Source organism: Haliaeetus albicilla, chromosome 3 (genome assembly GCF_947461875.1).
Source record: "Haliaeetus albicilla chromosome 3, bHalAlb1.1, whole genome shotgun sequence".
Lineage (NCBI taxonomy): Eukaryota > Metazoa > Chordata > Aves > Accipitriformes > Accipitridae > Haliaeetus > Haliaeetus albicilla.
The window spans coordinates 21504180-21531566 of NC_091485.1; the positions used below are offsets into that span (position 1 = coordinate 21504180).

General features: G+C 38.2%; 1 protein-coding gene across 2 annotated transcripts in view; it reads left to right on the plus strand.

The window, feature by feature from the left end:
* Positions 1-27387, plus strand: part of LAMA1 (laminin subunit alpha 1) — a 109975-nt gene that overhangs the window by 27021 nt on the left and 55567 nt on the right. For both annotated transcript variants that reach the window (XR_011323964.1, XM_069779038.1), the window contains exons 4-16: positions 5687-5929; positions 9657-9836; positions 12691-12780; positions 13250-13367; positions 14468-14646; positions 16089-16194; positions 16695-16855; positions 20344-20484; positions 21465-21638; positions 23240-23341; positions 24057-24268; positions 25562-25673; positions 26582-26692. Coding sequence is in view for 1 of the 2 variants with exons in the window: in XM_069779038.1 (XP_069635139.1) it covers positions 5687-5929; positions 9657-9836; positions 12691-12780; positions 13250-13367; positions 14468-14646; positions 16089-16194; positions 16695-16855; positions 20344-20484; positions 21465-21638; positions 23240-23341; positions 24057-24268; positions 25562-25673; positions 26582-26692 (1929 nt within the window). In the remaining variant the exon portion in view is untranslated. The remainder of the gene's footprint in view (positions 1-5686; positions 5930-9656; positions 9837-12690; positions 12781-13249; positions 13368-14467; positions 14647-16088; positions 16195-16694; positions 16856-20343; positions 20485-21464; positions 21639-23239; positions 23342-24056; positions 24269-25561; positions 25674-26581; positions 26693-27387) is intronic.

Below are 27387 nucleotides of genomic sequence, written 5' to 3' on the forward strand. Positions count from 1 at the left end.
ATACCAAGATTTGATTTATGACCTTGCACTTCCTACACTGGCAATTCTACAGAAACAAAATGTGCAGCAGCAGTTTTAGATAAAACCAACATTTTTACCTGAGTTTGACTCCTCTGGACAGCTACTTTGTGAAATTATAATGAATTAAAATAAATGCTGACTATTATAGATGTCAGCAGTGTGCTCAGGCTAGCTGTAAAATATTTCTCTGTCATACCATTAAATGAAGAATACTTTTCTCAGTTTTATTACCATGCTTCAATGCTTCAGGCTTTTAAAGGCATTTGAGGGTACTTTGTACTAGGTATAGCAGAAAGGCACAAGTTTGTATATCAAAAAGTTCTTGAATTGTAAAGCAAGACCAGTTGTTCTTTGAAGACCCATAGCATCAAGTTGAGAAAACATCTCCACCTCTGATTAAGTTGTAGCTCATGAATATTTCATGAGTACTGGATTAGCACTCAGAGGCTGATGTAAGAGTAATTTGTAATTTCTGCTATTAGAAAGTAAAAAAGAATGTAAATATTATAATATGATTTGTACAGAGCTTTTATTTTGAAATCGTTTGGCAAGAAGAGATTTCTGTGTGGACAAATGCTTTGCTGATGTAAAAGGATGTTATTCTGTTGATTTCACTGGACCAATGCTAATTTATTGTATGTGGCAAGCTTCCTTAACAGCCTTTTGTAGCTTTGTAGAAGTGATGATGCAAGATTCAGGGTGCTCATCTGTACATTCTTGCAATACACTTCTCGAGTAAAATTAATTTTTCTTCTATTCCACAACAATGGTTGCACATAATGAATCAAAATCTTAAAGAAAAGATAATTCAGGAGACTAGAAATTCTACTGGATTTAGTTTGTTTTGCACTTCTAACAACACAGACTCCTCAAAGCAAAATGTCAGGAGAAATTGCTAGGCCTCACTGTCTCTAAGAGCCTGAAGCCATCTTTATTCCTTAAAAAGACATTTCCGTGAACAATACAGGCTGATACTCAGAATATCTGTTCATGTAGTCTTCTACTCTTTGAAAGTTTACACAGATTAATTTTAGACTTTTTGGACAGTAAAACAAAATCTGAGAGGCTTTTCTGGTAACCAGGTTTATATGTGTTGACAGCATTGAACAGAGAATGGATTCTGCAGTTTCTTTTAAAATGCGGAGTAATGTTAGTTGTAATAAACATTTTCACCACAGAACTTGTCATGCCATTTTGAAAAACATACTTAGCTGTTTTTTAGATTCTCCCTCTGTACTCATCCTGAGGGAAAGATATAGCTGAATTTATAAAACTAGGAGGAACCAGTCTACCAAGAGCCTTGCATTCCTCCAGGCTTGTTCATTTTGCTTATATGGTTTACATTATGCCAGTGTGATTTCAGTAAGGTATGCAATAGGACACCGAAAGTGATCCTGAGGTCCTGAAATAATATCTTTCTTTCAGGTATTTTCGAGGTCAGGTAGAGTTTGCATTTGAATTGGGGTGCAGATTTTGAAGTAGGAGTCGGTACTTCTATTCTTAATACGTTAAACATTTCTGAAATTTAGAGGAAAAAAAAAAGTGTTGGGCCTCATCTTTCCCTTTAACTTTTCACTTTTGGAGCCTGAGGCTCAAATATTCATACATATGAAAAGACAGAATCTTCCCTTATTGTTTTCTCCATTTGTGTAAATTGAAAAGTATAACTGGGAGTCTTTATCCAAAAAGACTACCAGGAAAACTGTGCTTGCCAGAGCATGTATCTGTGTGGGCTGTAGAGCACTGACTATGCCCTTGGAAATGGGGACTTTTGGCTAGCATCTGCTGCGTGGCCACTGCTGGCTGAGTTTATAGTCTTGAGCAAAAAAAAAAAAAAAAAAGATACAAATTTTCCTGATGAATAGGGAGAAGGGTTCATTTTTATAAATCTGTTTCAGGAATAATGCACTTGGTGTTGCTGGATCTGCATTCAGGGAAACAAGGTTGTTAGGCTAAATAAAGCAGAAGGGACTTGTTATGTTGGTATTGCTGCTGTGAAGATGTTCTTCAGTACAAGTTTATTTCGCTGGTCTTTACAATCAGGATTGAAATGCCTGTAAAATGACACTTTTAATCTATGTCTGTTTGGGAATTGCTAACTTGCTTTGGCTTGCCCTTTTTACCTTTGTAGCTCAATATGGAAATGAGTTCTGGGAAAGCTATACAGTCAAATTAAAGTGTACAAATCATTAGCTCTTGCCACACAGCTCAAGTTTATTACATGGCTGGTTGGGGGACACTGAATGGATGTGGAAAGTGGTAAGAAACTGCCTTCGGTGATGTTCAAACCTGAAGAACTTACAAAAGTAAAAAATCTGTAAACAAGTGTTCTAAGGATGTTGGAAAATCAGCTTGCATTACATGGAGTTCCTGGTTCAGACCCATTTTGGGTTGCAGAGACAGTGGGATATGAGGTATGCGAAAACCCTACCTGCTGATATTCCTTAAAACATCTTCATCTGCAAATGCTGGGAACACCTTCATCCCTTCCTCCAGCCTGATTCCCTTGCTTGGGAACATAATTCCTGAGAACGTAACTCCTACTGATAGCTTGTCTTGTGGCTTCTTAACTGCAAGTACATTTATACAAAATCCTTTCATTTCTATATTTAACCTATATTATTTCAGGGACTGACAAATTTTCATGGTGTTGCTGATATTCATTATTGTGTGAATTTATCTATGAAGTGGATTTGGGTACCTACGGTCTATGTGTGTAAATGGAAGAGAATTGAGAGGATCCAGGGGAAAAGGCGGCAATGGTTTTTTACACTGTGCATACTTAAATGTTTACAGAACATTCACTGATTTTTTTTTTTTTTTGAATGCCACTTTTGGGTTCATAGTGTCAAATACCTTCATTGCAGCTGTTGGTGAACTGTAGGCATGCAGGAAAAATCAATCTCTAGATGTCTTGAGTACCGAACTTGGCTGCTGTTTTTCTGGAAAAACATTGACTTGAAAAGATTTAATTTATTGAATTGTGCATTGGATGTGTGCACAGTTGCTGTGAAAATTTTCTTTTCTTTAACTGGCTTTTCCCTTCACTCCTCCCTCACCAAGAAACTTAAATATTTAAAATAAATTTAACTTGCATACTCTTGTGAATATCTTTTATTTCTGCAGCAGTGGCTGCAGTTAGTTTGTGATGAAGGATAGCTCATTGTTACTAGTTGGAACTGGGTTTAAAACTAGCTACATCAGCTGCAGACTATAATGGTTCTTAAAGAATCTTGGTGTAATCAAAAGTAGATCATTTGTTGTTCAGCCAACTGTGTAATAAGTAGGGAAGTAGTTTAGTTGATGGCAGCAAGCAGAGAGGAAAAATAAATAAATAAAAGACATATAAGAGTTTTTAAGGAAAATTTTCTACCATGGCATTGCAAAAAAAAATTAGGGTTCCAGTCTTGCATCTCTTATGCATTTGAGAGAGATGATTGACTTCAAACGAACTTGGAGGTGCGTAGCAGTTCCTAAGGTCAGTCAATAAAGCTTCCCTAGTTTTAATAGTTTTCTGCAGTTCTCTTCTGTGGTGGAAAAAATACCCATACAAATGACTCTTGTCACATACAAGTGTCTTCAGGTTAGGGGTACCAAAATGATGATACCCCAGATTCTGCTTGTGCATAACCCAGCATGAAACAGGTATATAACTCAACTACTGCTAACTGAATCAATGAAATCCAGGCTGTATGGAGGGAATACAGTTGCTTGACTTGGAGTCTGCCTGAATTCTGTTCTTTTCCCTTTAAATGCATGTATTTTAGCATTTTTTTTTTTTCAGTTGGAGCTTGTTGGCATGATGTAAATTTTATTTAAAAGGGGCTTTTCTCTTCATGGAAGCCAGATTTATAATTCTTGGTATTCACTTAACTTTGATCAAATCTTAAGGTTGTGCTGAACAACAGAGGATTCACAGACCCCAGAGAAATTTTGTTTCTAAGATGGTAAGCCTGTGACTAAACAGTGAGCTGGCTTCTCTTTTTGTTTACTTCTGCTTGCTGAAATTCCTATAAGTCAGTAGGCAAAATACTCTGTGTAAATTTTCATATTTATTGAAACAACTGGAAATATTCTGTTTGTATGTGCTTAATGTTTCAAAGGATAAAACTGGGGTGCCTGAAAAGAAAATCAGACCAAGTGAATATCATGGTTTTACGTTATATCTGATTTTAGTCAAAACTGAGATTGTTTGACTTTTTTTAAGGTATTAAATCCAGTAAGTCATTTGAAGATAAGTATCACCAATTTTTTTTCCTTCTCATGTCTGCAAGATCTCGTAAGCAAAGCTCTGTTCACTTGAATGTTTTGTTTCAAAAGTAGTTTCCTGAATTGCATGTGCAATGCCATTACTATTTATCTCTGCGTTTATTTCCCCATTTGACAAAATAAAAATCTGCTTCTGTGGCAAGTGCTATTCTTGCTCTGGCTTTAATCTGTGTTGCAAAAAAAAAAAACCTAAAAAAAATTAAATTTAAAATGTCTGAAAGAACTGATTGTGACCGAAGTGGAGCTCAACACAGTATTAATACTGCACATTCAGACAGGAATTATGATGATTATACCAGCTGACCAGGCAGTCTGCTCAAGTAAGAATACATACCTCTGAGATGGCTTAATAATATGGCATTTTTCTTTCATATAAATGTGGCTTGATACTATAGTGCATGTAAAACATTAAACTGCTATATAGAAGTCTTATCAATTTGCAAAGACAGCCTTTTTAAGTGAAATGATGTAATGGGTATCCGATAAGGAAGAAGACAGTAGCTTTGCAGTAAGTGCACTTCAGTGTTAGCATCTAATGCTGTAGTTGGGGGCCGGTGCAGGTTATCTAGCTGCCATGACAAGGTCATTTAAAAGGTGATATAAACTTAGTTACTGCTCTGCCTACTCAGAGAAGTGCTGTACAGTGCTGTTGTGTGGATGGGGATTTCACTTTGGACCCAGGATTGTTAAAAAAAATAGTCGATACCTGCATAGTTTAGAGAGTACACATCTTAATAAGATTATGCTTATATTAGTCACATTCATCTTATTTGTCTTTGTGTGTTTTCAGCAGTGTCTGTAAACAGTCTTCTGCTTAAATAAGTTTAACACAGAATGAAAATGGAATGCAGAGATTTTTAATATAGGGTATAAAAAGCTTATCAGAAATTCTATTACTGAGAGGATTAAACTCCCAGCTAAAATGTGAAACAAAGAGTTGTTTGGGCTGCACCTGTTTTGAAAAAAAAAAAAACAAACCCAAAACCACTTCTTTGAAACCCTCAGTGGTTCAGAAAAGCTAAATAGCACATTTCCCATAGAAAGAATGTTATACCTGAGTAATCCTGAAATGTACAGTTTAGATAGAGATTTCAGCTATTACATTAACATGGAATGATGCACTAAATATATTTAGTCTTTTTTAGTCACATAAGCAAATGTTTTGTTGTAATGTTTAGAGTCTTGACAGAAAAATGATACATATATCTTAGTAAAAGATTAGACTGGCCTTTTGTGAAAAGTTTGTGCAAAAATTGTATCCAGAGTCACTGTACCAAATTTTATCCCCTCCCCAAGCAAACCATATACTGATTTTAAAATTTGAATTACCCATTTGGCTTCTAGTGGTCTTTTACAGCATAATGAAGTGTTAAAATTTTCTTCTTGCATTTTTTAGGTCTTTCAAGTTGCATATGTCATCATCAAAGCTGCTAATGCTCCACGACCTGGAAACTGGATTTTGGAACGCTCCATAGATGGCACAGAGTTCAGACCATGGCAGTACTATGCAATTAGTGATACCGAATGTTTAACTCGTTATAATATTACGCCAAGAATTGGGCCGCCAACTTACAAGAGAGATGATGAAGTGATCTGCACCTCCTATTATTCCAGACTAGTTCCCCTGGAACATGGAGAGGTATGTTTGGTTTTGCACTTGTGGTTTGTGACTAAGAATATGGACCGATAGCAATTTGAAAACATTTGGATTACAGTTACAGAGTTGGTCTTGCTCAACACTACCAGATGATCTGTTATTCTTCTTTAGCGATACTATCTTTACATCATGTACCGGTATAGCAAACTTTTAAATGTTGGGATGAAACATGTCTTTGGCTCCATGTATTCCTATTACTAAACTCTTTATTCTCTCTCTCACCACATAATTTGTTGGTAGCTATTAGCTGTGAATTATTAGTTGCTTTATCCTGAAAGACTGTAAAGAGTCTCTGTTTTGCCAGGTTTTTCATTTAATAAAGAAAACCCCTGTATTAGGAACACCTGGTTGTGTGAGATAAAGCTGCAAACACTGTTGAAGTGCTCAGCACAGCTGGAACTCCTAAACAAGCCTTGGCATTGTTTCAGGGATGTAGCATAATTAAAAGAGCTATGAGTTGTACAGACTCACTGTTGATTGTTCTTTCTTTTAACAAACTCTATTCATGGTACTTGTGTAATTTATTACATAGAGGCAGCCACATAATGAAATGATACATTAAAACCAGCGGTTATTCTATTGTGAATGCTATAATGTAAGAGCATGATAATAAATGCAGCATTATTCCATGGAGAATGCTAGTAACTCTTAGCTTAATAGAAGCCGATATGTTTTTATTTCTTGGTTAAAAAAAGACTGAAGTGTATGCAGCTAAGGGCTGAAGTGTGTCAAACTTTCACATAAACTTAAAACTATGTTTCAGCAAGGAAAAAAAAAAAGAAATTTAGTAACATCAAGTCCCATTCACTTTAATCAAATGTTTATTGCAGTGATATAAGCATATGCCCCACAGATCAGATGGAACAGACAAAGAAAACTAACATGTCTCTCTACACTATTAACCAGAAGACCCTTAGGTTGACTCTGTACAAACAGTGCCCCTTTTGATGTATGTCTGATATCTGATGGGCCATACAACTCCAAACCCAGGAATGCCAGGAATTCAGTTTAGTGACTTTTTTCTCATTTATTTTTCCTGATCTACATGGAATTAATTGGGTGACACTATCCAGAACATTGCTTTTTTTCTGAGTGTAGTAACATAGAAACATAAAAAAGGACAGAATTAAATTGCTGTGTACTACATAGAATTATAGAATCATTTAGGTTGGAAAAGACCTTTAAGATCATTGAGTCCAACTGTAAACCTAACACTGCCACATCCACCACTAAACCATGTCCCTAAGCACCACATCTACGTGTTTTTTTAACACCTCCAGGGATGGTGACTCAACCACTTCCCTGGGCAGCCTGTTCCAATGCTTGACAACCCTTTTGGTGAAGAATTTTTTCCCAATATCCAATCTAAACCTTCCCCTGCTGCAACTTGAGGCCATTTCCTCTCATCCTATCACCAGCCACCTGACAGAAGAGACCAGCACCCACCTCACTACAACCCCCCTTTCAGGTAGCTGTAGAGAGCTATAATGTCTCCCCTCAGCCTCCTTTCCTCCAGGTCAAACAACCCCAGTTCCTTCAGCTGCTCCTCGTTAGACTTGTGCTCTAGACCCTTCACCAACTTGGTTGCCCTTCTCTGGACACACTACAGCACCTCCATGTCTTTCCTGCAGTGAGGGGCCCAAAACTGAACACAGTACTCGAGGTGCGGCCTCACCAGTGCTGAATACAGGGGAACAATCACTCCCCTGCTCCTGCTGGCCACACTATTTCTGATGCAGGCCAGGATGCCATTGGCCTTCTTGGCCACCTGGGCACACTGCTGGCTCATATTCAGCTGGCTGTCAACCAGCCTTCCCAGGTCTTTTTCTGCCAGGCAGCTTTCCAGCCATTCTTCCCCAAGCCTGTAGTGCTGCACGGGGTTTTTGTGACCCAAGTGTAGGACCTGGCACTTGGCCTTGTTGAACCTCATACAATTGGCCTCGTCCCATCGATCCAGCCTGTCCAGATCCCTCTGTAGAGCCTTCCTACCCTCAAGCAGATCAACATTCCCACATAAAAGCTGTCATTAGCAAAGGACAGGCTGCTCCTTCATAACTGGAATGGCAGACAGACAGGAATATTCCTTGCACAGAATATTTCATGGCCTGTACTAGAGAATCTTGGCACCCTTTTGAAAATACTTGTATTTAGTGCTTTGTAATTGGTTCTGGCCAACATATTGAACTTAAGTATGGGGCTATAGGAAGTCCTGGAGACCAGCTGATCTCTACAAGCACCTGCCTTGTATCCAGTGTTTATTAGCATCCCGAAGTTCTGCAGTCAGCTTGTAGTGCCCTGGTGTGAAAGAACTGGTAAGGTAAAAAGACCACATGTCTAAATGAGGATGTTACTTAATAATAACATTTTTTGCCCAATCACACATTTTGCCAGTTTGGCTGCTAGATTTTTCACAAGTTTGAAGAGGTATAGCTGCTCTACTGTAAGCTCTGTTTTTTACTTGATATATGCTGTTTGAAGATTTGCTTCCAGAAATTTACGTAATGAAGTCAAGGCTCATGATGAATTCCAAGGCTTAAACTACAGTTGTCTGGAAATGGTCTTGAATTATGGAGGACAAAAATATATAATACAAATATATCAGTGTATGTAAGCCATATATAAGCAATATATTGGCCAAATATAGCAGTGTATATGGAGAATCATTCTTTGATTTTTTTAATCTTTGAAATAACACAGTTACTGTCTAGGAAACCCCTAGCTCTACTACAGAATTATTATTTTTAAATAATAATAAATAATCTTTAATATTTGGAAATATTTTCAGAGGAACAATTTGACAGTACTGGACAAAGTTGAAACTATAAATTCAAGAGTAGTATATGAGACAAAATTACTCTTCATAAATGAGGATATGTCATACACTCTAAAATGTAGCTGACAAGCTGAAAGCATGACCTCTTATTTGTTGTGGACACCAAGTGAAGTGTTTAACATTTGTTTGTGGCCGGCAGGCTTCTCATTTTTCAGTTTCTTCCATAAAACAGAGCAGGAACTGCATGGTCATATAAGACTAAATCCTTGCATGTTCCTAAATTGCTTTGGAAAGAAGGAAGAGGCTGTTGCCAGAATAAGTCCTGCAGCTCAATACCAAAAGCCATCTCAGTGGGGCCAACTGGGATTGTGTGAGAAAGATGGAGGCCAGATAGGTTGGTTTGTGGTGGCAGCCCCTTGCTTTCAGTTGTCATCTGTTGTGGCTTCCTGCTGCGCTCTCATATCACTGAGTACTCCTGCTGATTGTGCAGCCCTGTCCCAGCAAGGTATAGGATTAATGACCCCAGATTGAGCATGTGCACCATATTATGTTTTGCAGTAAGATATTTACAAATTGTGGAGGAGAAAAATGTAAGGACAAAACTGTGCTTATGGTCAGAGTTACATGTTCCATGGGAACTAAGGACTAGCTTGTGGTACTGTTTTTCTCTTTATGCTATCTCCACAAAAGTCCAGGAGACTTGAGACTATGATGATCTGAGTGCTGGTTTCAGAACTGCATGAGTCAGGAAGCAGGAACTCTACCTGCAGGTAGACGATGGGGAAGAAAAAAGAAATCCAGGTAGTTTAGTATCGCACCATCCTGAGTTGTTGGAAAACAAGCTTAAGTTCTATGTTTTTAATTCTTACACTAAGATGTTTGTTGTTACAAATGAATCACAGTTATGTTTATGATTAAGCCAGTCCCTCTTTCTAGATTCACACATCACTGATCAACGGTAGGCCTAGTGCTGATGATCCTTCACAAAAGCTTTTGGAATTTACTTCTGCACGATACATTCGCCTACGACTGCAGCGTATTAGAACTCTTAATGCTGACCTTATGACTCTCAGCCATAATGATCCTAAAGAACTAGACCCCATTGTTACCAGAAGGGTAAGCTGATTATTCATAAACGGTATTCAGTATGACTTGATGGGAGAGCCTTTTCTGATCTGTTTGAGGAGGCAGTACTTGATCCTTGCCATTCACAGAGTTGTTTTGATAGGTTGTTAAATAATTCTTGCCTTCCCTTTGACATTATTAACAACAATATCTTCTCAGAAACAACTTCGAAAAAACGTTTCTTACAGATTGTTTTTTATTTGTTTGGGTATTTTTTTTTTAATTTGTTTGTGTAAATGATTTATGCTAGGAACAGTGTTTATAACGCTTTATCATCAAAATAAAAAATATGGTTTGGCTGATGGAAGTGTCACTTGAGGCTGCTCTTGATGCAACCGCAGTACTTTTTCTGGTGTATCAAGGATTTCAGGACCGAGTGCTCTTGTTCATAATTATTTGGAAACCTTGCCATTGTGAATTTTGTTATCCGATGAGAGTTTTTTCATTTTTTAAAGCTGTTCTGAGAGTATTAACTGATCTTTACAGGTTTGATATTGAAACTGGGGAAACTGCAGCACCAAGCACTTCAGGCTCTCACAGAAATTCAATATTGGAGCCCCTAATAACAGTATCTACCATGGCTACTGTTCTGCAGTATTTCTGCTTTGTATTTTGTCATTTTGAGCCTCTTCTTAATTTACCTGAGACCCATAGTTTAGGACATCAGTGGGTTCATTTTTCTATGAAGGTAGGCTTTCTGATGAGGACAGAAAAATATGAAAAGTGTTTCCTCTTCCCCTTCCTTTGTAGCTCTTTGCCTTGAAGAACATCTGCAGGCAACTCCTCCTTGCACAGCAACAGGAATCTTGCAATTTGTGGCTTCCCTGATACAGGCAATCCTTGTGCATTGACACTGCTTCTATGAGGTCTGGCTAGATAGCTGGGTACAGAACGGAGAAAGGAACTTGGATTTGGTCAGGGTTTGGTGGGTACTTTCAAGGCAGCCCAACTCTTACCTTGGTCATAGAGATAAGCTGCAGCATTTTTAAAGCGTAAAATCTGGATGTTCTGCTTGTTCTGTCTGCCCCATATAGGAAATACTAGCATGGAGACTGCAAGTGCAGAATATTGAACAGCTGCTCCAGCTGTGGCTTGCTGGCCATGGGGAAATGGTTAATACACAGCCTGAGCAAGTGAGATGTTTCTGTGGAGCAGGCTGATGGACCTTTAGGTCTGTTGATAGTATTGTAATATCAAGAAATACACCCCAAAAAGAAAGGCTTGACAGAGAAACATACAAACATACAGCTGGGAAACAAGGGTGTTGAGGGCAAGCATTCCCATTGCTTTTGTAACACACAGAGTTCTGCAATCCAGGGCTTAGTACTACCCCACCTAGCACTACTTAGTGCAGTTTTGCATGGGAAGCTACACATCTTCATCTTCACAAGATGTGGGTTTTATTGGGCAGGGTTCCCAAATCCTGATGTCTCGCCTTTTGTCTCACTGTGCAACCAGCTACAACCAAGGTAATCACTTCCAGCCTTCTGGATTGTATTTTTATTGTTTTTGAAGACTTTACATCCAGTTGTTGATACCAATTGTGTTTAGTTTCTTGTATATAGTGTTGTAAAACGACCAATGCAGAACTTTTCTAAGTATTCGACAGCACCTTTCTGTATCTATTTATCAATTCATTTCTGTCTGTAGCATTTGTTTAGCATTGGTTTCTAGCTCAACTTCAGGCTGCACATAGCTGCTATAAGCCATACACTATGAGTTTTCAGAAAACAAGACAAAGGAGATGAAGCAGGCAATGCAGTGAGAAATACAGCTCTGCTTTTGTCCTCCTACTTTTCTCGGTCTGGACCTCCTTCTCTGCAGTTAAGAACTTACTGTTCATTATAAGTCCCTGAGTGTTGTCTGTAATTCAAGCCCATAACATTAAAAAAATACTAAACATAATAAAAAATTTTAAAACAGAAAAAATTAAGTATGAAATCAAAGAGGCTAGTTTGCTCCAGCTCCAAGATCCTTCAAAGAAATAACAGTCCAGAAGTCAGCATATCTGACCACCCAGGGCCACCTCCTCTTCCTGAACCAGATGGCTGTAGAGTTGTTAGGTCTGAGAGTCTTGAACTCTTCCCTTAGAAGTATCCTCAAAAAGTGTTTCTTTTTTCATTTCCCTGTAGCACATACTTCCCAGGATACAAATGGGCCAACTGTGTTGATACTGCAGCTGTAACTGAACCCAGATGGTCATTTCCTGCCTCTTCCTTGCCTTGAAAATTAAATCCTTTCCTTATGTATGTTGCTTTTGCTCACCACCTGGCAGTATTAATGGATTTTACTCTGCTGTATCACCAATTTTTAAGCTAAGAATTTGGTTAGAATAATGTACTGCTTACATAGTAGTAGCAAAGAGCTAGTTTGGAAGCGAGTGCACAAACTGGTTTTAAGGGAGGACAGAGTTCCTGTTTTAAGAAAACATACTCTTACTCCCCGGACTAAAACTAAAATAGAGCGATTTGTTAAGTTTCATGGCTTCTTAAAGGATGAAAAAAGGATTTTTTTTTTTTTTTTTTTACAAGTAAATTTTGGCTGAGGTCACATTTTGTGGTCTTTCCTGAAGCTGAGGAATTGTGCATACTTATTTAAAGTTAAAAGTCAGTTATTGTTTTGTACCAGTGAGGAAAAATATGCAAAACAACAACAACAAAAATCACAAAATAGAAGGTTTCCGCAAGTGGCAAAAATTCAAAGCTGCTTTTATTTTCAAGTATTTCTTTTATTTTTCAAATCATAGAGTAGTTGAATGCTGGTATTTTCTTTTCCAGAGTAGAAGGGAGGATGTAAATACATGCAAATGTCTTATTCATCCCTTTTTCAACTTTGTGTTTTGTAGTACTACTACTCAATAAAGGATATCTCTGTTGGTGGCATGTGTATTTGTTATGGCCATGCTCGCAGCTGCCCTCTGGATGAAATCACAAAGGTATTCTTTAATCTCATTAATTTATTTTCACAAAACAACTTTTCTGATTTAAAAAAAAAAGACTTTGCCTAAGGAGAATGAGAGAGAGGAGGCTGAAAGAGGTCTTACAATAAGGTGCACACAAATTATTTTCTATAATTTTCTTCCTTGTCTGTGCAAACATATCTGGGTCTCTGGTAACGTAGCTTTCTTGAAGTAAACTCTTTTTCTTTGGCATAAAATTTAAGCAATTCAAGGGGCACAACAAGAAATAGTCTCTCTTGCAACACAGGAGATTTGTCCCTCCTGTTCTAGAAAGGCTATTCCCCAATAGTTGATATAGCATGGTTGAGCAGTCTGATACTAATTGTGGGGTATTTTGGGGTCTTGACATTTTTTGGAGTAAGTCTGATATTAGGTAGACTTTTGGCAACATTGATTAAATTATCCATTAAAAATATTTTTAAAAAGTGAATTTTTTTATTCTTAGAAATTGCAGTGCCAGTGTGAACACAACACATGTGGAGAGAGCTGTAACAAGTGCTGTCCGGGTTACCACCAGAAACCGTGGAGACCAGGAACCATTTCTGCTGGGAACAAATGTGAGAGTAAGTGTGCACAGAGGTTTAGATAGTTTCATAAAGGCTTATTATTTTCTTGTTTGAGGTTGCTTTTCATACATATCTATACTAATTCCCAAGAAAAATCCACAAACTTAACTGTCTTCATAGGATTGTTTAAAGGTAGAGGACCTACTTCTAATCATAACTGTTAAGATCGTTTTAAATATTCTATCCAATATGACTTCTTGGCTAGTGGAGTTGTCACGTAGTGAAGCTTTCAGAATCTCTTTTTCAAAGAGACTTGGGAATTTATTATACTCCTGTAAAAACTGGCAGATTTGCATCAATCATTTTGTTAGCTACTTGAAATGTAAATTTCCTACGTTGATCATAAATTTTGTCAGATAAACAACTTTGTTCTGATAACAAATGTTTTGGGAGAAAATCCTTATTGGCCAATTACATTTCAGATTGTCTGATAGATTGGCTTAAGCTGTGCCAGTATGGCTGGATGTGTTGTTAGGGCGAGTTAGTGCATTTTCTCTCTTCACAGAGCTAATGCATAGCACAAGCTGCAGACGGTTAAGAACCTATTAGATAAAATCTACAGTTGCAAATGGAAAAGTAGTCTTTTTAGTTGAAGTCTTTACACAAGTCTTAATGTCACTCTTTGGAAAGTAGATGTTTGTGGCTGTTTGGTATCCTCTAACCTAAATCAAATTTATACTTGTGTGCTGGCATTGCTGACTTCACAGGCTTTTGTCTATAATATAAATAAGAGAAGAATTAGGCAGATTTTCTTCTGTAATGGAGAGCACAGAAAAATGAAAGAACAGTTATAGCTAATAGCACACATCAGTATCAACATCAGTCCTAACAGGTTTGTTTAAGTGGGATCTACAGAATACTGTTAAACCAGTGCTATTAAAATGGTGACAGTGGTTTTGAAATGTGCTTACTTGCTAAGAAATATAGTTTATCAAGACTGCTGAAGCATATAGCATGGTTAAAGGGAAAAAAGCATGCTTTTGAGATGAATTGATATGCTCTTCTACTTATGTTTTCCACTTTGAAAAATGTCAGTGTTATAGGAACTGTTATACAACATAAATAAAAAAATTAATGTCTTTTCCATTCCTTCTCAGAGTGCAACTGTCATAACAAAGCAGAAGATTGTTATTATAATCAGAGTATTGCAGATCAGAAAAGGAGCATGGATATTCATGGCCAGTACATAGGAGGTGGCGTGTGTTTAAACTGTACTCAACATACTACTGGGATCAACTGTGAAATGTGTGCTGATGGATATTTTAGACCACACAAAGTAAGACTTGGAAAATAACATTCTAATATTTTGGTGAATTACAGCATGATACAATAATGTGTATTTCAGCTGATTGTAATTAATATATATATTTGTATCAGTTGCACAATAGCTAAGAACTATAGAGGTGGGGTTTTTTTGTGTAGAAGACATACCACCAAAACTTTCAGAGAAAAAACAAAATGCTTGTCCAGCTGTGTGGGAGGGCAGGTCAAGTTGTTGGAGAAGAAAAGAATAAATGAAGATGAAACTTGAAGCCCTAGTGTGGGAATGTAGATGTTCTGATAGGAAACCCATTTCTCCTGTGGTTAAAGCTCTAAAAAGGGCCAGTATTGAAATTTCAACGTCTTCAGAAGTGCCAAAATTGTGTACTGTCGTATATCAGCCCATTTCAACCAGTGTTAAAAGGACCATTACATGGTTCTAGGATCAGATTCTTTGTCTCATGAGATGTTGCAATAAATATTCCTCTTCTTGACATGATTATGGTAGAACATGCGCTCTCTGAGCCTGTGTAATTTCCAGTGTATTGACAAGTGCCAGTCTTTGGAAAAATGACCTAAACTCCGCAAAAGACAGTTGATAAGATGTGACTAACAGAGTTGTATGAACTTCCTGTAATGTTAGAGGTCTCTGTATAATGAGACATACTGAATGAAATTTCTGCTCCACCAGGTCTTGCTTTGGCAGGTTGATGCATATTTTGGAAAACCTATGCTTTAGAAATCCAGTGTGAATTGTTGCAGAGAGGAAGGGTGAGTCTGTAGGAGTATGGTTAGACAGCAGGTACAGCTCTTCCAAAGAAGTAAGCCAGAGTTGGAGATTGTCTTCAATCAGCTCAAAGCCAATAAACATGTATCTAGAGGTCATTACTGATTTGCTTTACAACTGAGGCACCTCAAAGGAAAGTTGTCCCTGAAAGAAAATAAAATCCTTGCCATATGAATTGCATTGCCTTATATTTCAAAGATGTATAGATCATGAAGTCAGAACGAATCTTCATGAATAGATAATCTGTCCTCCCATTGAACACAGAGCCAAGGATTTATTTCCTTCCTCTTTGAACCAGAGTCTTTGCAAAAAGCATCCATTCTTGTCTTAAACATTTCCATAATCTTTGGCAAACCATCACAGTGGTTAATTGCTGTTACATTAAAAATAAAGTCTATTTATGCTGAATGTGTCAGGCTTCAGCTTCCAGCCATTAGCAGTTACTATACCTTTGTCTGTGCTATTGAAGACCAAATTTTGTTCCTACCTTGAAGTTTTTTCTAGGCTGCAATCCCCTTATCTTCTGTTTGCTAAAATTAAACTAGTCCCTTGATGTATTGCTCCACATTAGCTTTTCCAGTCTTCATTTGTATTCGTTCTGGTGATCCCAGACAAGTAACTTTTCTCAGTTAATAATTTGAGAATTTGACAGAGAACGTTTGTTTTTGTAGGTTTCTCCCTATGATGATCACCCTTGCTATCCCTGTGGCTGTGACCCGTTCGGCTCTCTGAGTTCTGACTGTGTTAAAGATGAGCACCATTCTGACTCACAGCTTGGTAAGGGAGCGGGAAGCGCCTTTTCTCTAAACTTCAAATCTGGCTATATTTCTGGATATTGAAGTTTGAGGGAACACTATATACTTGTGAATGGCTGCCAGTTAGGTGACACTTCAAAAAAATGGTAAATATTTAGGAAGAAGAGGTGAGGCATAACATACTCTTAAGATTTTAAGGTATGTCAGGTCCCTGAATGTGTTCTTGTGTGGGGATGGTGGGCTCTGACTATGTAAACAATGTGAAAGATTGAGATCTAATGCTGTTGTTTATGAATGCGGTTACAGCTGTCGCAAAATCCATTTTGCTGCAATTTCTGTGCCTCTGGTACTCTAAACATGAAAAATAGATGGTGATACTGACATTATGCCAAGTATCTCTGTGGAATATAACATGGAATGTAATAAAGAAGGAATGCCAAAGTACTTGCACTCTCTGAGACATCTTGAATCCAGGCTACTGCCTGCCTTTATTTATTTTTTTCTCTATTTTTGCTTTCCAAGGGACTTGGCCAGGTCAGTGTCAATGCAGAGAAGGTTACACAGGAAAAAAATGTGATCGTTGTGCATTTGGGTATAGGGGCTATCCAAACTGCCTGCGCTGTAACTGTAGCCTGATTGGTAGCATTAACGAAGATCCATGCACAGAATCTTGTCTTTGCAAAGTGAGTATTAAACTATCATTTTTGCTTAAAATTGAATCTGTGGATTGATTTGTAAACTCCTTTTTAATAAGGGAAATTACTTCATTAACTGGAGAGATCACTTCTTTTATAGGGAGTAACCTGGTGTAACTGTACACCTGACAACCTAAAACTTAAAATTACTAACTATTCTCTGTATGGAAATATATGATAATATATGTTGAATAGTTCTGTATGTTACTGATACACCATTTTCTAAAATAATGGGCCAGACTGACATTAAAATCAAATAATAACTGCTCATGTGAGTGCTAAGGAGAATCACAGAGAGAATGACAGTATGCTTAACTGGGTTTGGTTTCAGGGATGAGCTGATATTTCTCCTCAGAGTCACTGATTTCTTGTAAAGAAAGGATGTGTTTATAACATCTGCTTTGTGTGAAGAAACAGCATGCATTTGGAAAGAACTATTGGAAAAATTGCATTAGATGTATGTATGAAATATGATTTTAATTATTTGATTGCAAAATATAAACCATAAAAAATGTTAATAAACAGAGAAGTTTTGCAGCCTTCTTTTATTTTTTGGTAAATATCCAAATGCCTTGAAATATCTTGCAGCTGTAGATTCTGCTGAACTTTATAACAAAGCTGTGTGTTCAATATTTAAAGAAGTTACACTTAATTTTCTGAACCAAATGTTAGCTAGTAGTTTATGTATTTGTTGCCAAGTATGACAGCGAACAGGAGCCAAAAAAAAGTGGTTTGTTTGACAATTTTTCTGAAACTTCTTAGTCCTTTTGCATAATTTATCTGATCCAAAATATCAAACATACAAATAACTGAAGTCTGGGAGAAAGAAATAGCTCCAATTTAAATATGAAAAAGGAGATACAACTGTTTCGCCTGCTTTTGAGCTAGAGTAACACTATATCAGCCAATGCAGCTAACTGGTGAAAATTTTGGTATAAACTGGATGAGAAACTGTCCCCTTTCAGTGCTGTTGTAGGCATGAGCATGGCATACAGAATTTTTGGGTTAGATCACTGAGAGTGTCACCAGTCAGCAGCCCACCTATAGAGGTGGAAGGAAGGAAGAAGAAAAGTTGTGTGCTCCAAATATCAAAGGAAGGAGACAGGATTTCTAAGCCTATGCAGTCTCTCTGAACACAGTAGTGCAAACTATTCCTTTTTATACTCTGAATTTCATAATATTTGATCTTAGTGAAACACAGCTCTTGAGGTCTAGTCATTGGGTAAGATTTTTATTTTTCAATAAGAAATAAGTAATAATAAATAATAAAAATATCTAATAATGTTACAGAGATAAAGTGAAATGTTTGATCCAAGTGCACCCTGAAGACTGAGAAATAAAAAAAGCTGAAAAGAGCATACAAATACTATTTCTCTAAAAATCCAAGATTTTAAAATCTCATTATCTGAGGAGGCCCTTTGCCCAAGTTTGGATATTAACAAGTAAAAAGCGGTCATCCTCAGCTTTTGAATCAGAGCTGGGGACCATAAATTTTTCATATGGTTTGCGAAAACAGTTTGTACTTTGCTTACAAAAGCACATAACCTAGCTGTTTAGAGAGGCCTTGTGTAAGCTTGACAGGCCAAACACTGGTCCAGAAGAAGAGTCAGTTGGTAGTGTTGCCACCAAAGGTCTCATATTTCTCTCTGGTAGCTTGAAATTTGCTCCATGGGACCAAATCTGATGTAAGTCTGGAATCTGGAGTGATTCTTTTGGCTGAAGTGAAGTTACCCCGGTAACTGCTTCTGAAAGCAGAACTTGGTCCACAGGCTTTGCATTTCAAATTGCAATGCAGAGCTCATACAGGCCTCCTCAAAGTAGTGACAGGTATGCCTCGTTGTATGCCCTGGAGTCCTTGTGTCCTAACCATAAGTATTAGGGAACTTTGCGGGGTGCTTCATCAAGTTCTCTTTGCCTTTGTAATGGAGTTTTCCCATAGTGGAAACTAAAGGTTGAAATGGTGGAGTGTTGTGTGACCGGGTCTTGTCCTGATATGAAGCTAGGACACAATCAGAATCTTGTTTCTGGCAGTGGTAAATGTTCTGTATCTTACTGTGTAGAAATACTCATGGAGATCTATTTACACAGCTTCGTGGGTATTTACCAGATATTTTCTCTACTGGTTTGCCTGTCAGCAGCAATTGTCTAAACTTTCTGAATAAATAACAACATAGTGTTTGTACAAATTTTACAAGAAAAAAATTTGGTGCACTGTTTTGGATTCCCCCGCCCCTCAAATTCTACATTGAAAGAGGTATGTAGCAGTATGCTCTGAACTACCCAATTTGGATGGTAAGGAGGCAGCAGGCCAGTGAACGGAGCTAAAGGAGGGGAGCACCTCTTCTTTTGGGCTAGGAGTTTCTGGACCTTAGCCCAGAGCATGTTAGAATCATAGAATCGTTTAGTTGGAAAAGACCTTTAAGATCGTCAGGTCCAACCATCAACCATGCCCACTAAACCATGTCCCTAAGCACCACATCTACATGCCTTTTAAATACCTCCAGGGATGGTGACTCCACCATTTCCCTGGGCAGCCTGTTCCAATGCTTGACAACCCTTTTGGTGAAGGATTTTTTCCTAACATCCAATCTAAACCTTCCCCTGCCACAACTTGAGGCCATTTCCTCTCATCCTATCACCAGCCACCTGATAGAAGAGACCAGCACCCACCTCACTACAACCCCCCTCCAGGTAGTTGTAGAGAGTGATAAGGTCTCCCCTCAGCCTCCTCTTCTCCAGGTCAAACAACCCCAGTTCCCTCATCTGCTTCTCATGAGACTTGTGCTCTGGACTCTTCACCAGCTTTGTTGCCCTTCTCTGGACATGTTCCAGCACCTCAGTGACTTTCTTGTAGTGAGGGGCCCAAAACTGAACACAGTACTCGATGTGTGGCCTCACCAGTGCTGAGTACAGGGGGACAATTGCTGCCCTGCTCCTGCAGGAGGAAGAGCTGCCAGCTAGCCTAAGTGTATGTGGTGTTCCTCCAGGAAGAGGTGGAAGCAGTGGTAGGAATCACAGTGTAAGTATTAATAGATGGCTGAGAAACTGTTGTCTTGAAGCTGGGTGTGGTAGCTCCAGGAGCCTGGCCTTAAAGGTGAGCTATGCTGTTTATTTATAGACCATGCGGATTCAGTAAACATTGGATCTTTTCTCCAGAGCAATCTACAAATTCAAGCTATGAGAGAAGTAGACTGGCAAGCTGGCAGAAGCTTTTCAAACCCTGCCTGTGTGCTGAAATTTCACTGCAAAAGAGCCCTTGCCAGGGCATGTTTAGCTTTTGATGGACTGGCAAATTCTGCCGAATTTTTCCAATCGGTTTTAGTTTTAAGCTTTGAGTCTTATTCAATAATCCTGCTGTGCTGAAATCTGTTTTCTTTTATAACCTTCTGAATGCTGTTATGCCTAAATCCCATCTAATCCAGTGTATTTGTTACCATAATAATGCTGATGTGAAATGTATTATATGCCATTGACAGGAAAATGTAGAAGGTGAAAACTGTGACCTCTGTAAACCAGGATTCTACAATTTGCAAGAAAGAAATCCTCAGGGCTGCACAGAGTGTTTCTGCTTTGGGGTTTCTGATGTCTGTGACAGCCTAACATGGCCTATAAGTCAGGTATTTATACATTATGTCCATGACCTAATATTCTTTCCTCAGGCAGCTGCAAAATGTACTGTATTTCTTTGGCATGTGCCCAAGTTAACGCCAAATTCTGGCGTGTGTCTTCTTGCAGAGGAATGGATTTTCAGTGTCATTCAGCAGCTCTGAGGTATTCAGAATATCATCCCAGTGCAGGCTTTGGCCCCACTGCCTTGCAGTAATACCAGAAGCATTGGGTAGTGGAGGCTGCAATAATGCTCTGGAAAAATGCATTATTTCTGACCTTGTGCTGTTAAAGTTTCTTTGCATATTGAAGATATGAGCCCAAATCTGTTTCCTTGCTCTCATACCTAATGGGCAAGGCTAGAGTGACCTCTGGCAATATTGCTAATACTCTTTCTTGGAGAACAGAGTGATTATAAATACCACTGTCATCTGAATAGAAATTTTTTGAGTTAGGGGGCTTTGGGGACACTATTTTTCCACCAAATTCCTTCTGTATCTTTGCAGAGCTAGTCACGCTTTAGTCCCCTATTTTGTGCACCAATAAAAAGAGAGGAAAATGCATCAAATTAACTGAAATTCTAAGATGCTTGCATAAAACTCTTTCAGTGAGACAAAGTTCTTTCATCTTGCTCCCTCTTCTGGGATTCTGGATTTAACTTTCCTCCAGCTCAGTCCTATCTATAAATGGGGATGATAGACCTCAAAGCCCTTGAAGTTCTGTAATTCTATCTCAGTGAAGTACATAGGTATAATGATAATTTTATTGGAAGGGTGAAAATCACACTCATTTTTGTTCCTATGTAGTAGAGAGGTGGAGACAATCCTAGTATGAAGTGGTATATTTGCACATATTGGATGTCAGACTGGGCTAATGAAAGTGTTACAGATCCATCAGTTCAAATTAATATCTAGGGAGGGGTTAAGTTTAGTGACTGCTTTCTCAGTGACACAAAGCCTGACTCCATTAACATTACTATTCTTTCTTACAGATATCAGACATGACTGGATGGCTTGTTACTGATCTCTATAATGCAAGGAGCGTGCAACCTCGGCGAAGCCAGTTTGATGGACCCCGTCAAATAAGTATTAACAACACTGAGGCTGTGAAAATACTGAAACATACTTACTACTGGTCAGCACCTGAGACGTATCTAGGAAATAAAGTAAGTTCCCAGCTACAGTCAAAACTCCTTCATAGTTTCTCTATTCTAATCATAACATATTGCTCTAAATATATAATTTCTGTAATTAAAAATTACACATAAACCCCAATATTACCAGACTTCTCAATCTATCTCTGCTCTTGAAAACATAGTGTGCCTGGCCAGACATTCCCAGCACCCTCTTCATGCTCTTTGAGCTCATTCATCTCCCCACTTCCTTCTTTGCCTATCCTTGACACAATATAATCTCTTTTTTTTTTCCTCTTGACTTTTACTGACTTACATGTTCACATTTCCCATACTCTTGGCTTCTGTCCCAAAGCTTACACCCTTCACACCTTGTCCAATACAGTAGACAGGACCATTAAGTTCTTCTTACCTGCCTCTTGGCCATCTCCCATTTCACATTTATTAGTTTCCAGCCAGCTAGTCTTTAATTTTTGCCCTGGTTACTACCTAAAGCTCTAGGTCTTCCATTTTTCCCAGCAGAATCACAGATTAGTTGAGGTTGGAAGGGATCTCCTGGAGGTCATCTTGCCCAACCTCACTGCTCAAGCAGGGTCACCTGGAGCAGGTTGCCTAGCACCATGTCCAGATAGTTTCTTCCAAGTATCCCAAAGGATGGAGACTCTACAACCTCCCTGGGCAACCTGTGCTAGTGCTTGGTCATCCTCACAATAAAAAAGTGTTTCCTGATGTTCAGAGGTAACCTCCTGTGTTTCAGTTTGTGCCCATTGCCTCTTGTCCTGTCACTGGGCACCACTGGAAAGAGCCTGGCTCTATCCTCTTTGCACCCTTCCTTCAGGTGTTTGTATACATTGATGAGATCTTCTTGAGTCTTCTCTAGGCTGGACAGTCTCGGTACTCAGTCTTTCCTCATATGAAGGACGCTCCAGGCTCTTAATCATCTTTGTGGCCCTTTTTTGGGCTCTTTCCAGGATGTCTATCTGTCTCTTGTACTGGGAAGCCCAGAGCTGGACTCAGAACTCTAGCTGTGAGCTCGCCAGTGCTGAGTAGAAGGGACCTTGCAACCTCATCTTTAATTATTTTCAGTCCCTTCTCTTTGCCCATGCAGCCCCATTTCTTAGTATGGTGACACAGTAAATGAAAACAAGTCTCAGAAGTGTAACATTAAGGAGTAGTTTTGCACAGGGCAATACTTACTCAAATTCTGATCTCTTATTTAATATAGGTCTAACTGTTGGTACCACTCTTTAACTTACTTTGAAGTAGTCAGCAGCAGCTGTGGGGCTAAGGAGCCTGAAAGGTGGAATATGGAATGTGAATAACTCCAACATGCTGTGCTCCTTGGCTAGGATAGTAGTGTAAACCTCTGCTGTTTGTTGAAAGTCTTGTAGGTGATTTAACTGAATGAGGGCATTTACCTGAATCACCTGTAGAGCCTTCAGCTAGCTTTCCCCACCTGTACAACAACAAGCCAGCACTTGTCCCTGTGCTGATACACACTGCGAGTTAAATTTTCCCTGGAAAGTGGTATTTGTAAGCAATGTACTCCTATAATTTGGACATTGTACAGTCCCATGTCACTTCTTTGGTTGGAGGTTATCGTGTTGTTAAGACTTTTCTTTTTGTTATTTCAGCTCACAGCTTTTGGTGGAGACTTGAAGTATATGGTATCTTATGACGTTCCAATGGAGAGTGTGGACAGTGATATAGTATCTAGTGTGGATGTCATCATTCAGGTGGGGTTTATTTCAGCTTGTTACTATTCAGACATTATTAGATATCTATGAAGGGGTTAAAAAAGGAATATAAAATAGGATTTCTATAGTAGTTTTGTCAATTTTAAGTCCCTTTTTAAAAGTCACTACCAAGATTTTGTTACTACTCATTTCTCTGATTTTCTGATCCATTTGTCTGAAATTGTAGGTATACAATACTAGTTTTAAATGTGTAAACAGGTGAAGTGTTCATTAGCAAATGTACAAAGCTTTGTTTACGAAAGAAACTACAATAAGCTGGAAGGACTTATATTTATGAAACATGAGTGTTCTTTTACTTACTTTTCTAGATTTATGTTGCAGTTAAAAAGTAAGGCTCTATATTGAATCCAGGTACCTCCAAAAACCTGTTATTTTGTAATACATGCTTAACAATAGAACAAGGGAGAAAAGAGATTCTGTTTTGTAGAGGAGTTTGATTTTTGAAATTTAATTCTTTTTCCAAAAGAAAATAAAGTATTTCTGAAGTCTCTGAATCAAAAGAGAATGGGATGGTAGTATTCCTGAAGCCATAGAAAATACAGGCCTTTTACTTACTGTTTTTCTAGTGCAAGAAATCTAATTTGATTGCCTCTTTTCTGTGTTATCTGGATGTATTTCTGACTCCAAATGTAATTGATAAATAAAATTTGCATGCAGATATGGAAAATATTTTCTCTGTCTTTTTGAATTTCAGGGTAATGGGCAGATTTTGAGTACAAGAGCAGCGGGCTTGTCATTACAGCCATATGAGGAGTACTCTAATGCAGTGAGATTTGTATCGGAGAATTTCATAGACTTCAATACAAAAAAAGCTATAGACCGGGAAAGGTTGATGACTGTTCTGGTAAACGTGACACATCTTCTGATCAGGGCCAACTACAACATTGCCAAAAAAGCTGTGTACAGGTGAGGGAGAGAAAATATTCAAGTTAGCCTATATACTTATGTTATTTTTGTGCATATGAAACACTGTTCATAGTGGCAGTATTCCTAAAGTTTTACATTGATAATTTCTAGGAAAAAAAACCCATTTTTTATTGAATCTTCTCCAGGCTGATCTTGTCCCCAAAACACATTCATGTGAAATGTGTGGAAAAGGTGCATTTGGTTGTTTTGAAGATATCTGATAGCAGAAACATTGTTTTCTGCTTTAAAGAAATAACTGCATAAAAGCCTTATTACAATGGCTGCTTTGTTAGAGGGAAATACCTCCAAAACTCTCAACAGTATGCTTATTTTGGTATGTGGCAAGTAAATCCATCACTGACTATTGAAAACCTGTCAGTAAAGACATTGGCTGTAATTTCTTTTAATGTCTGTTTGTAGATGTTATGGATGCTCATGTCTAAGGGAGTGCTTAATAGGAAAATTGGGCTGGAATGGATTAACTGGTCATTCCGTAGTCTCAAGTCAGCATTAGCAGTATCTGTATCAGACCTTATAGGTCTCTGTTTTACCTGTTCTCCAAGATACACATGAATAAAGTCTTGCCACTCTCAAGGGAATCAATTCCAGTGCTTCATCATTTATTTACTTAATTCCCTTAGCCTCACCAATAGCCTTTCTTCCTCATTCCCTAATTTTGTAGCATTTCCTGTTGATAACATTGGAGTGGATACCAGATTTGCTTTGTGCCCTTGAAGGTGGTGATATTTATGTCTATTTAGGGATAGTGTGTTCCTCTTTCTGGAATGTTTGTAAAGATTTATGTAAATCATTTTACTTCTGACTGAGAAGATGGCCTCTGCTGCAAAATGCCATTGTTTGTAGTAAGAGGTTTTGCTTTATCCTGTTGTATGCAGCATCAATGAACTGGTGCTGTTTCTTATTACTTACCCACCTGTGATATGTGTCTATTTTAGACCTGGTGCAGTAAAGCTATTTTATTTCAGGGCAGCAGTAGAAGGCTGCCCCGCTGATGTACCTCTAATACCATGACAGAAGGGGAAGGTTTTGTTTAAACATCTCCACAGGAGGAGAGATAATGGTAGGAACTAATGATAACAGGAGGAGGGCACATCTACTCCCAGAATTGCAAAAGCAGTGATAAGACTATGATTGTAGTCTTTTTACAGCAGACACTTGTGCCTGTTCCTCAGCTGTCACTGCCAGGGAGCAGCACTCAGCAGTGTTACTCCCCTGGAAGCAAAATCAAGTTTGGGGAAACAAGTGATGTGATGTTTTCATGCTTGATTTTAGGCTGGACTCTGTGACCCTGGATACTGCAAGTGCAAATGTTATAGATCTTTCTTCAGCACCAGATGTGGAATTCTGTGAATGTCCTCAAGGTTACACAGGAATATCCTGTGAGGTAACATCTTAGTGTTTTATGTATGCAAAATTATATCCTATATGAAAAGATCTAGGTTTTAAAAGCAGGCTGCCTTTAATTATACTGCCATAAAAGTGTATGTTCTGTGGTGAAATGCTGTCTATTATACTGTACACAATGCTGTAGATATCTTCTTCTAGGTACACTAAATGGGATTTTAAACTTATTTCTTGAATTCTGTTTGGTGGCACTAAAAGATGATGAAACACTTTAGAATATCAGTGTTGCAGAGGGAGCAACTGTAAAAGCTCTGTGAAGCTCTTTTGAGCTTACCTTACTAATTTTTACATTTTACAGCACCCTTTCTGGATCTGAATCGTACAGTTTATTTCTGTTTTATGTCATTAAGTTTATGGAGGTAATAAGGAATCTTAGCAGGGAGGAATGCTAGCCTTTGGAAGATCCCACGAGTCAAATGTGTCATGCAAGGTGGTGTCTTATATATCTGTGAATAGAAGATTAGGGAGGCAGAGCACCATCTGCAGAATAGCAGGAATTATTTTGACAAATAATTTCAGTATGAAACCTTGTGCCATAGTATTGTTAATGATTCTGCAGAGGAGGTAGGACATCTGTTTTTTTTATTGTCCCATAATAAAGAACTTCACATATTCAACTGCACAAAACGTAACTTATATGCCTCCAGGGGACAAAGGGCTGAATCAAAGTTTTATGGAGTTAATTCTTATCCCCTTTATCCAGTCCAAATAAAAAACAACCACCAGAAAAGAGCTGCAGTGACATCAATAGAGTTGAAAGAACATTCAGTTACCACAATGTGAATGAGTCAGATGGTGGGTGCTCAGAAGTGGGCTCTTTGAAAATGTTTTGATGTGTACTTTTAACACATGTAATGCTACTGCTTTTTTCCCCTCGTTTCTTTTCAGTCCTGTCTACCTGGGTACTACCGTGTGGATGGAATCCTCTTTGGAGGTATTTGTCAACCCTGCAAATGCAATGGGCATGCAACTGAGTGTGATATTCATGGTGTTTGCTTTGTAAGTCATCCTTCAAAGTGTTTGTGTTTTAAGCATCTATTTAGGAATTAGAGCATTTTGGCTCTTGCTTTTCATTGTTCACTTCAGAATATATTCAGGTGGCTGGCTCCATTAAAGTGTTCTCCAATAAAGGGTTTGTTTCAGTTTGTCATTTCAAGTGGGGAATAATCACAACTAAAATAAAAATGTCACCATATACTGGCTGATAAAAATCTTAACTTTGCTTGCTGCAGGTGACAATAAAACTTTTTCTGAAAGGAACAAAATTGAGCAGTATTTTGGGTGAATATCTGTTTCTGGATATATGCGCATCTTCCATGACTGACATCAGTGGAAATTACGCATTACTTTCTGAAGAGAGAATTTAGCTCTCAGATCTCTTCTGAAATTTAAAGGTCACAGAAATAAAATGGTTAAACACCAGTAAGAAACATACAAGAAGTTTGTTACTGCAAACGTGTGCAATATGCAAAATATGTTTTAAGTTTGTGTATAAGTAATGTGGCTGGTTTCATGGTGTAAAGTATATTCGAAAATGTAGGAAAGAAACAGTTAGGATTTGTTGTTACAACTCAGAAAAACCCCCACTTATTTTCAAAGTTCTACTCTGTTCTTCATGGCTGTCTCCTTGAATGTTATACTGCATGCAGACTCCTGCAGGGATTCCTCAGGGGCTGAAACACCATCAAGAGTAA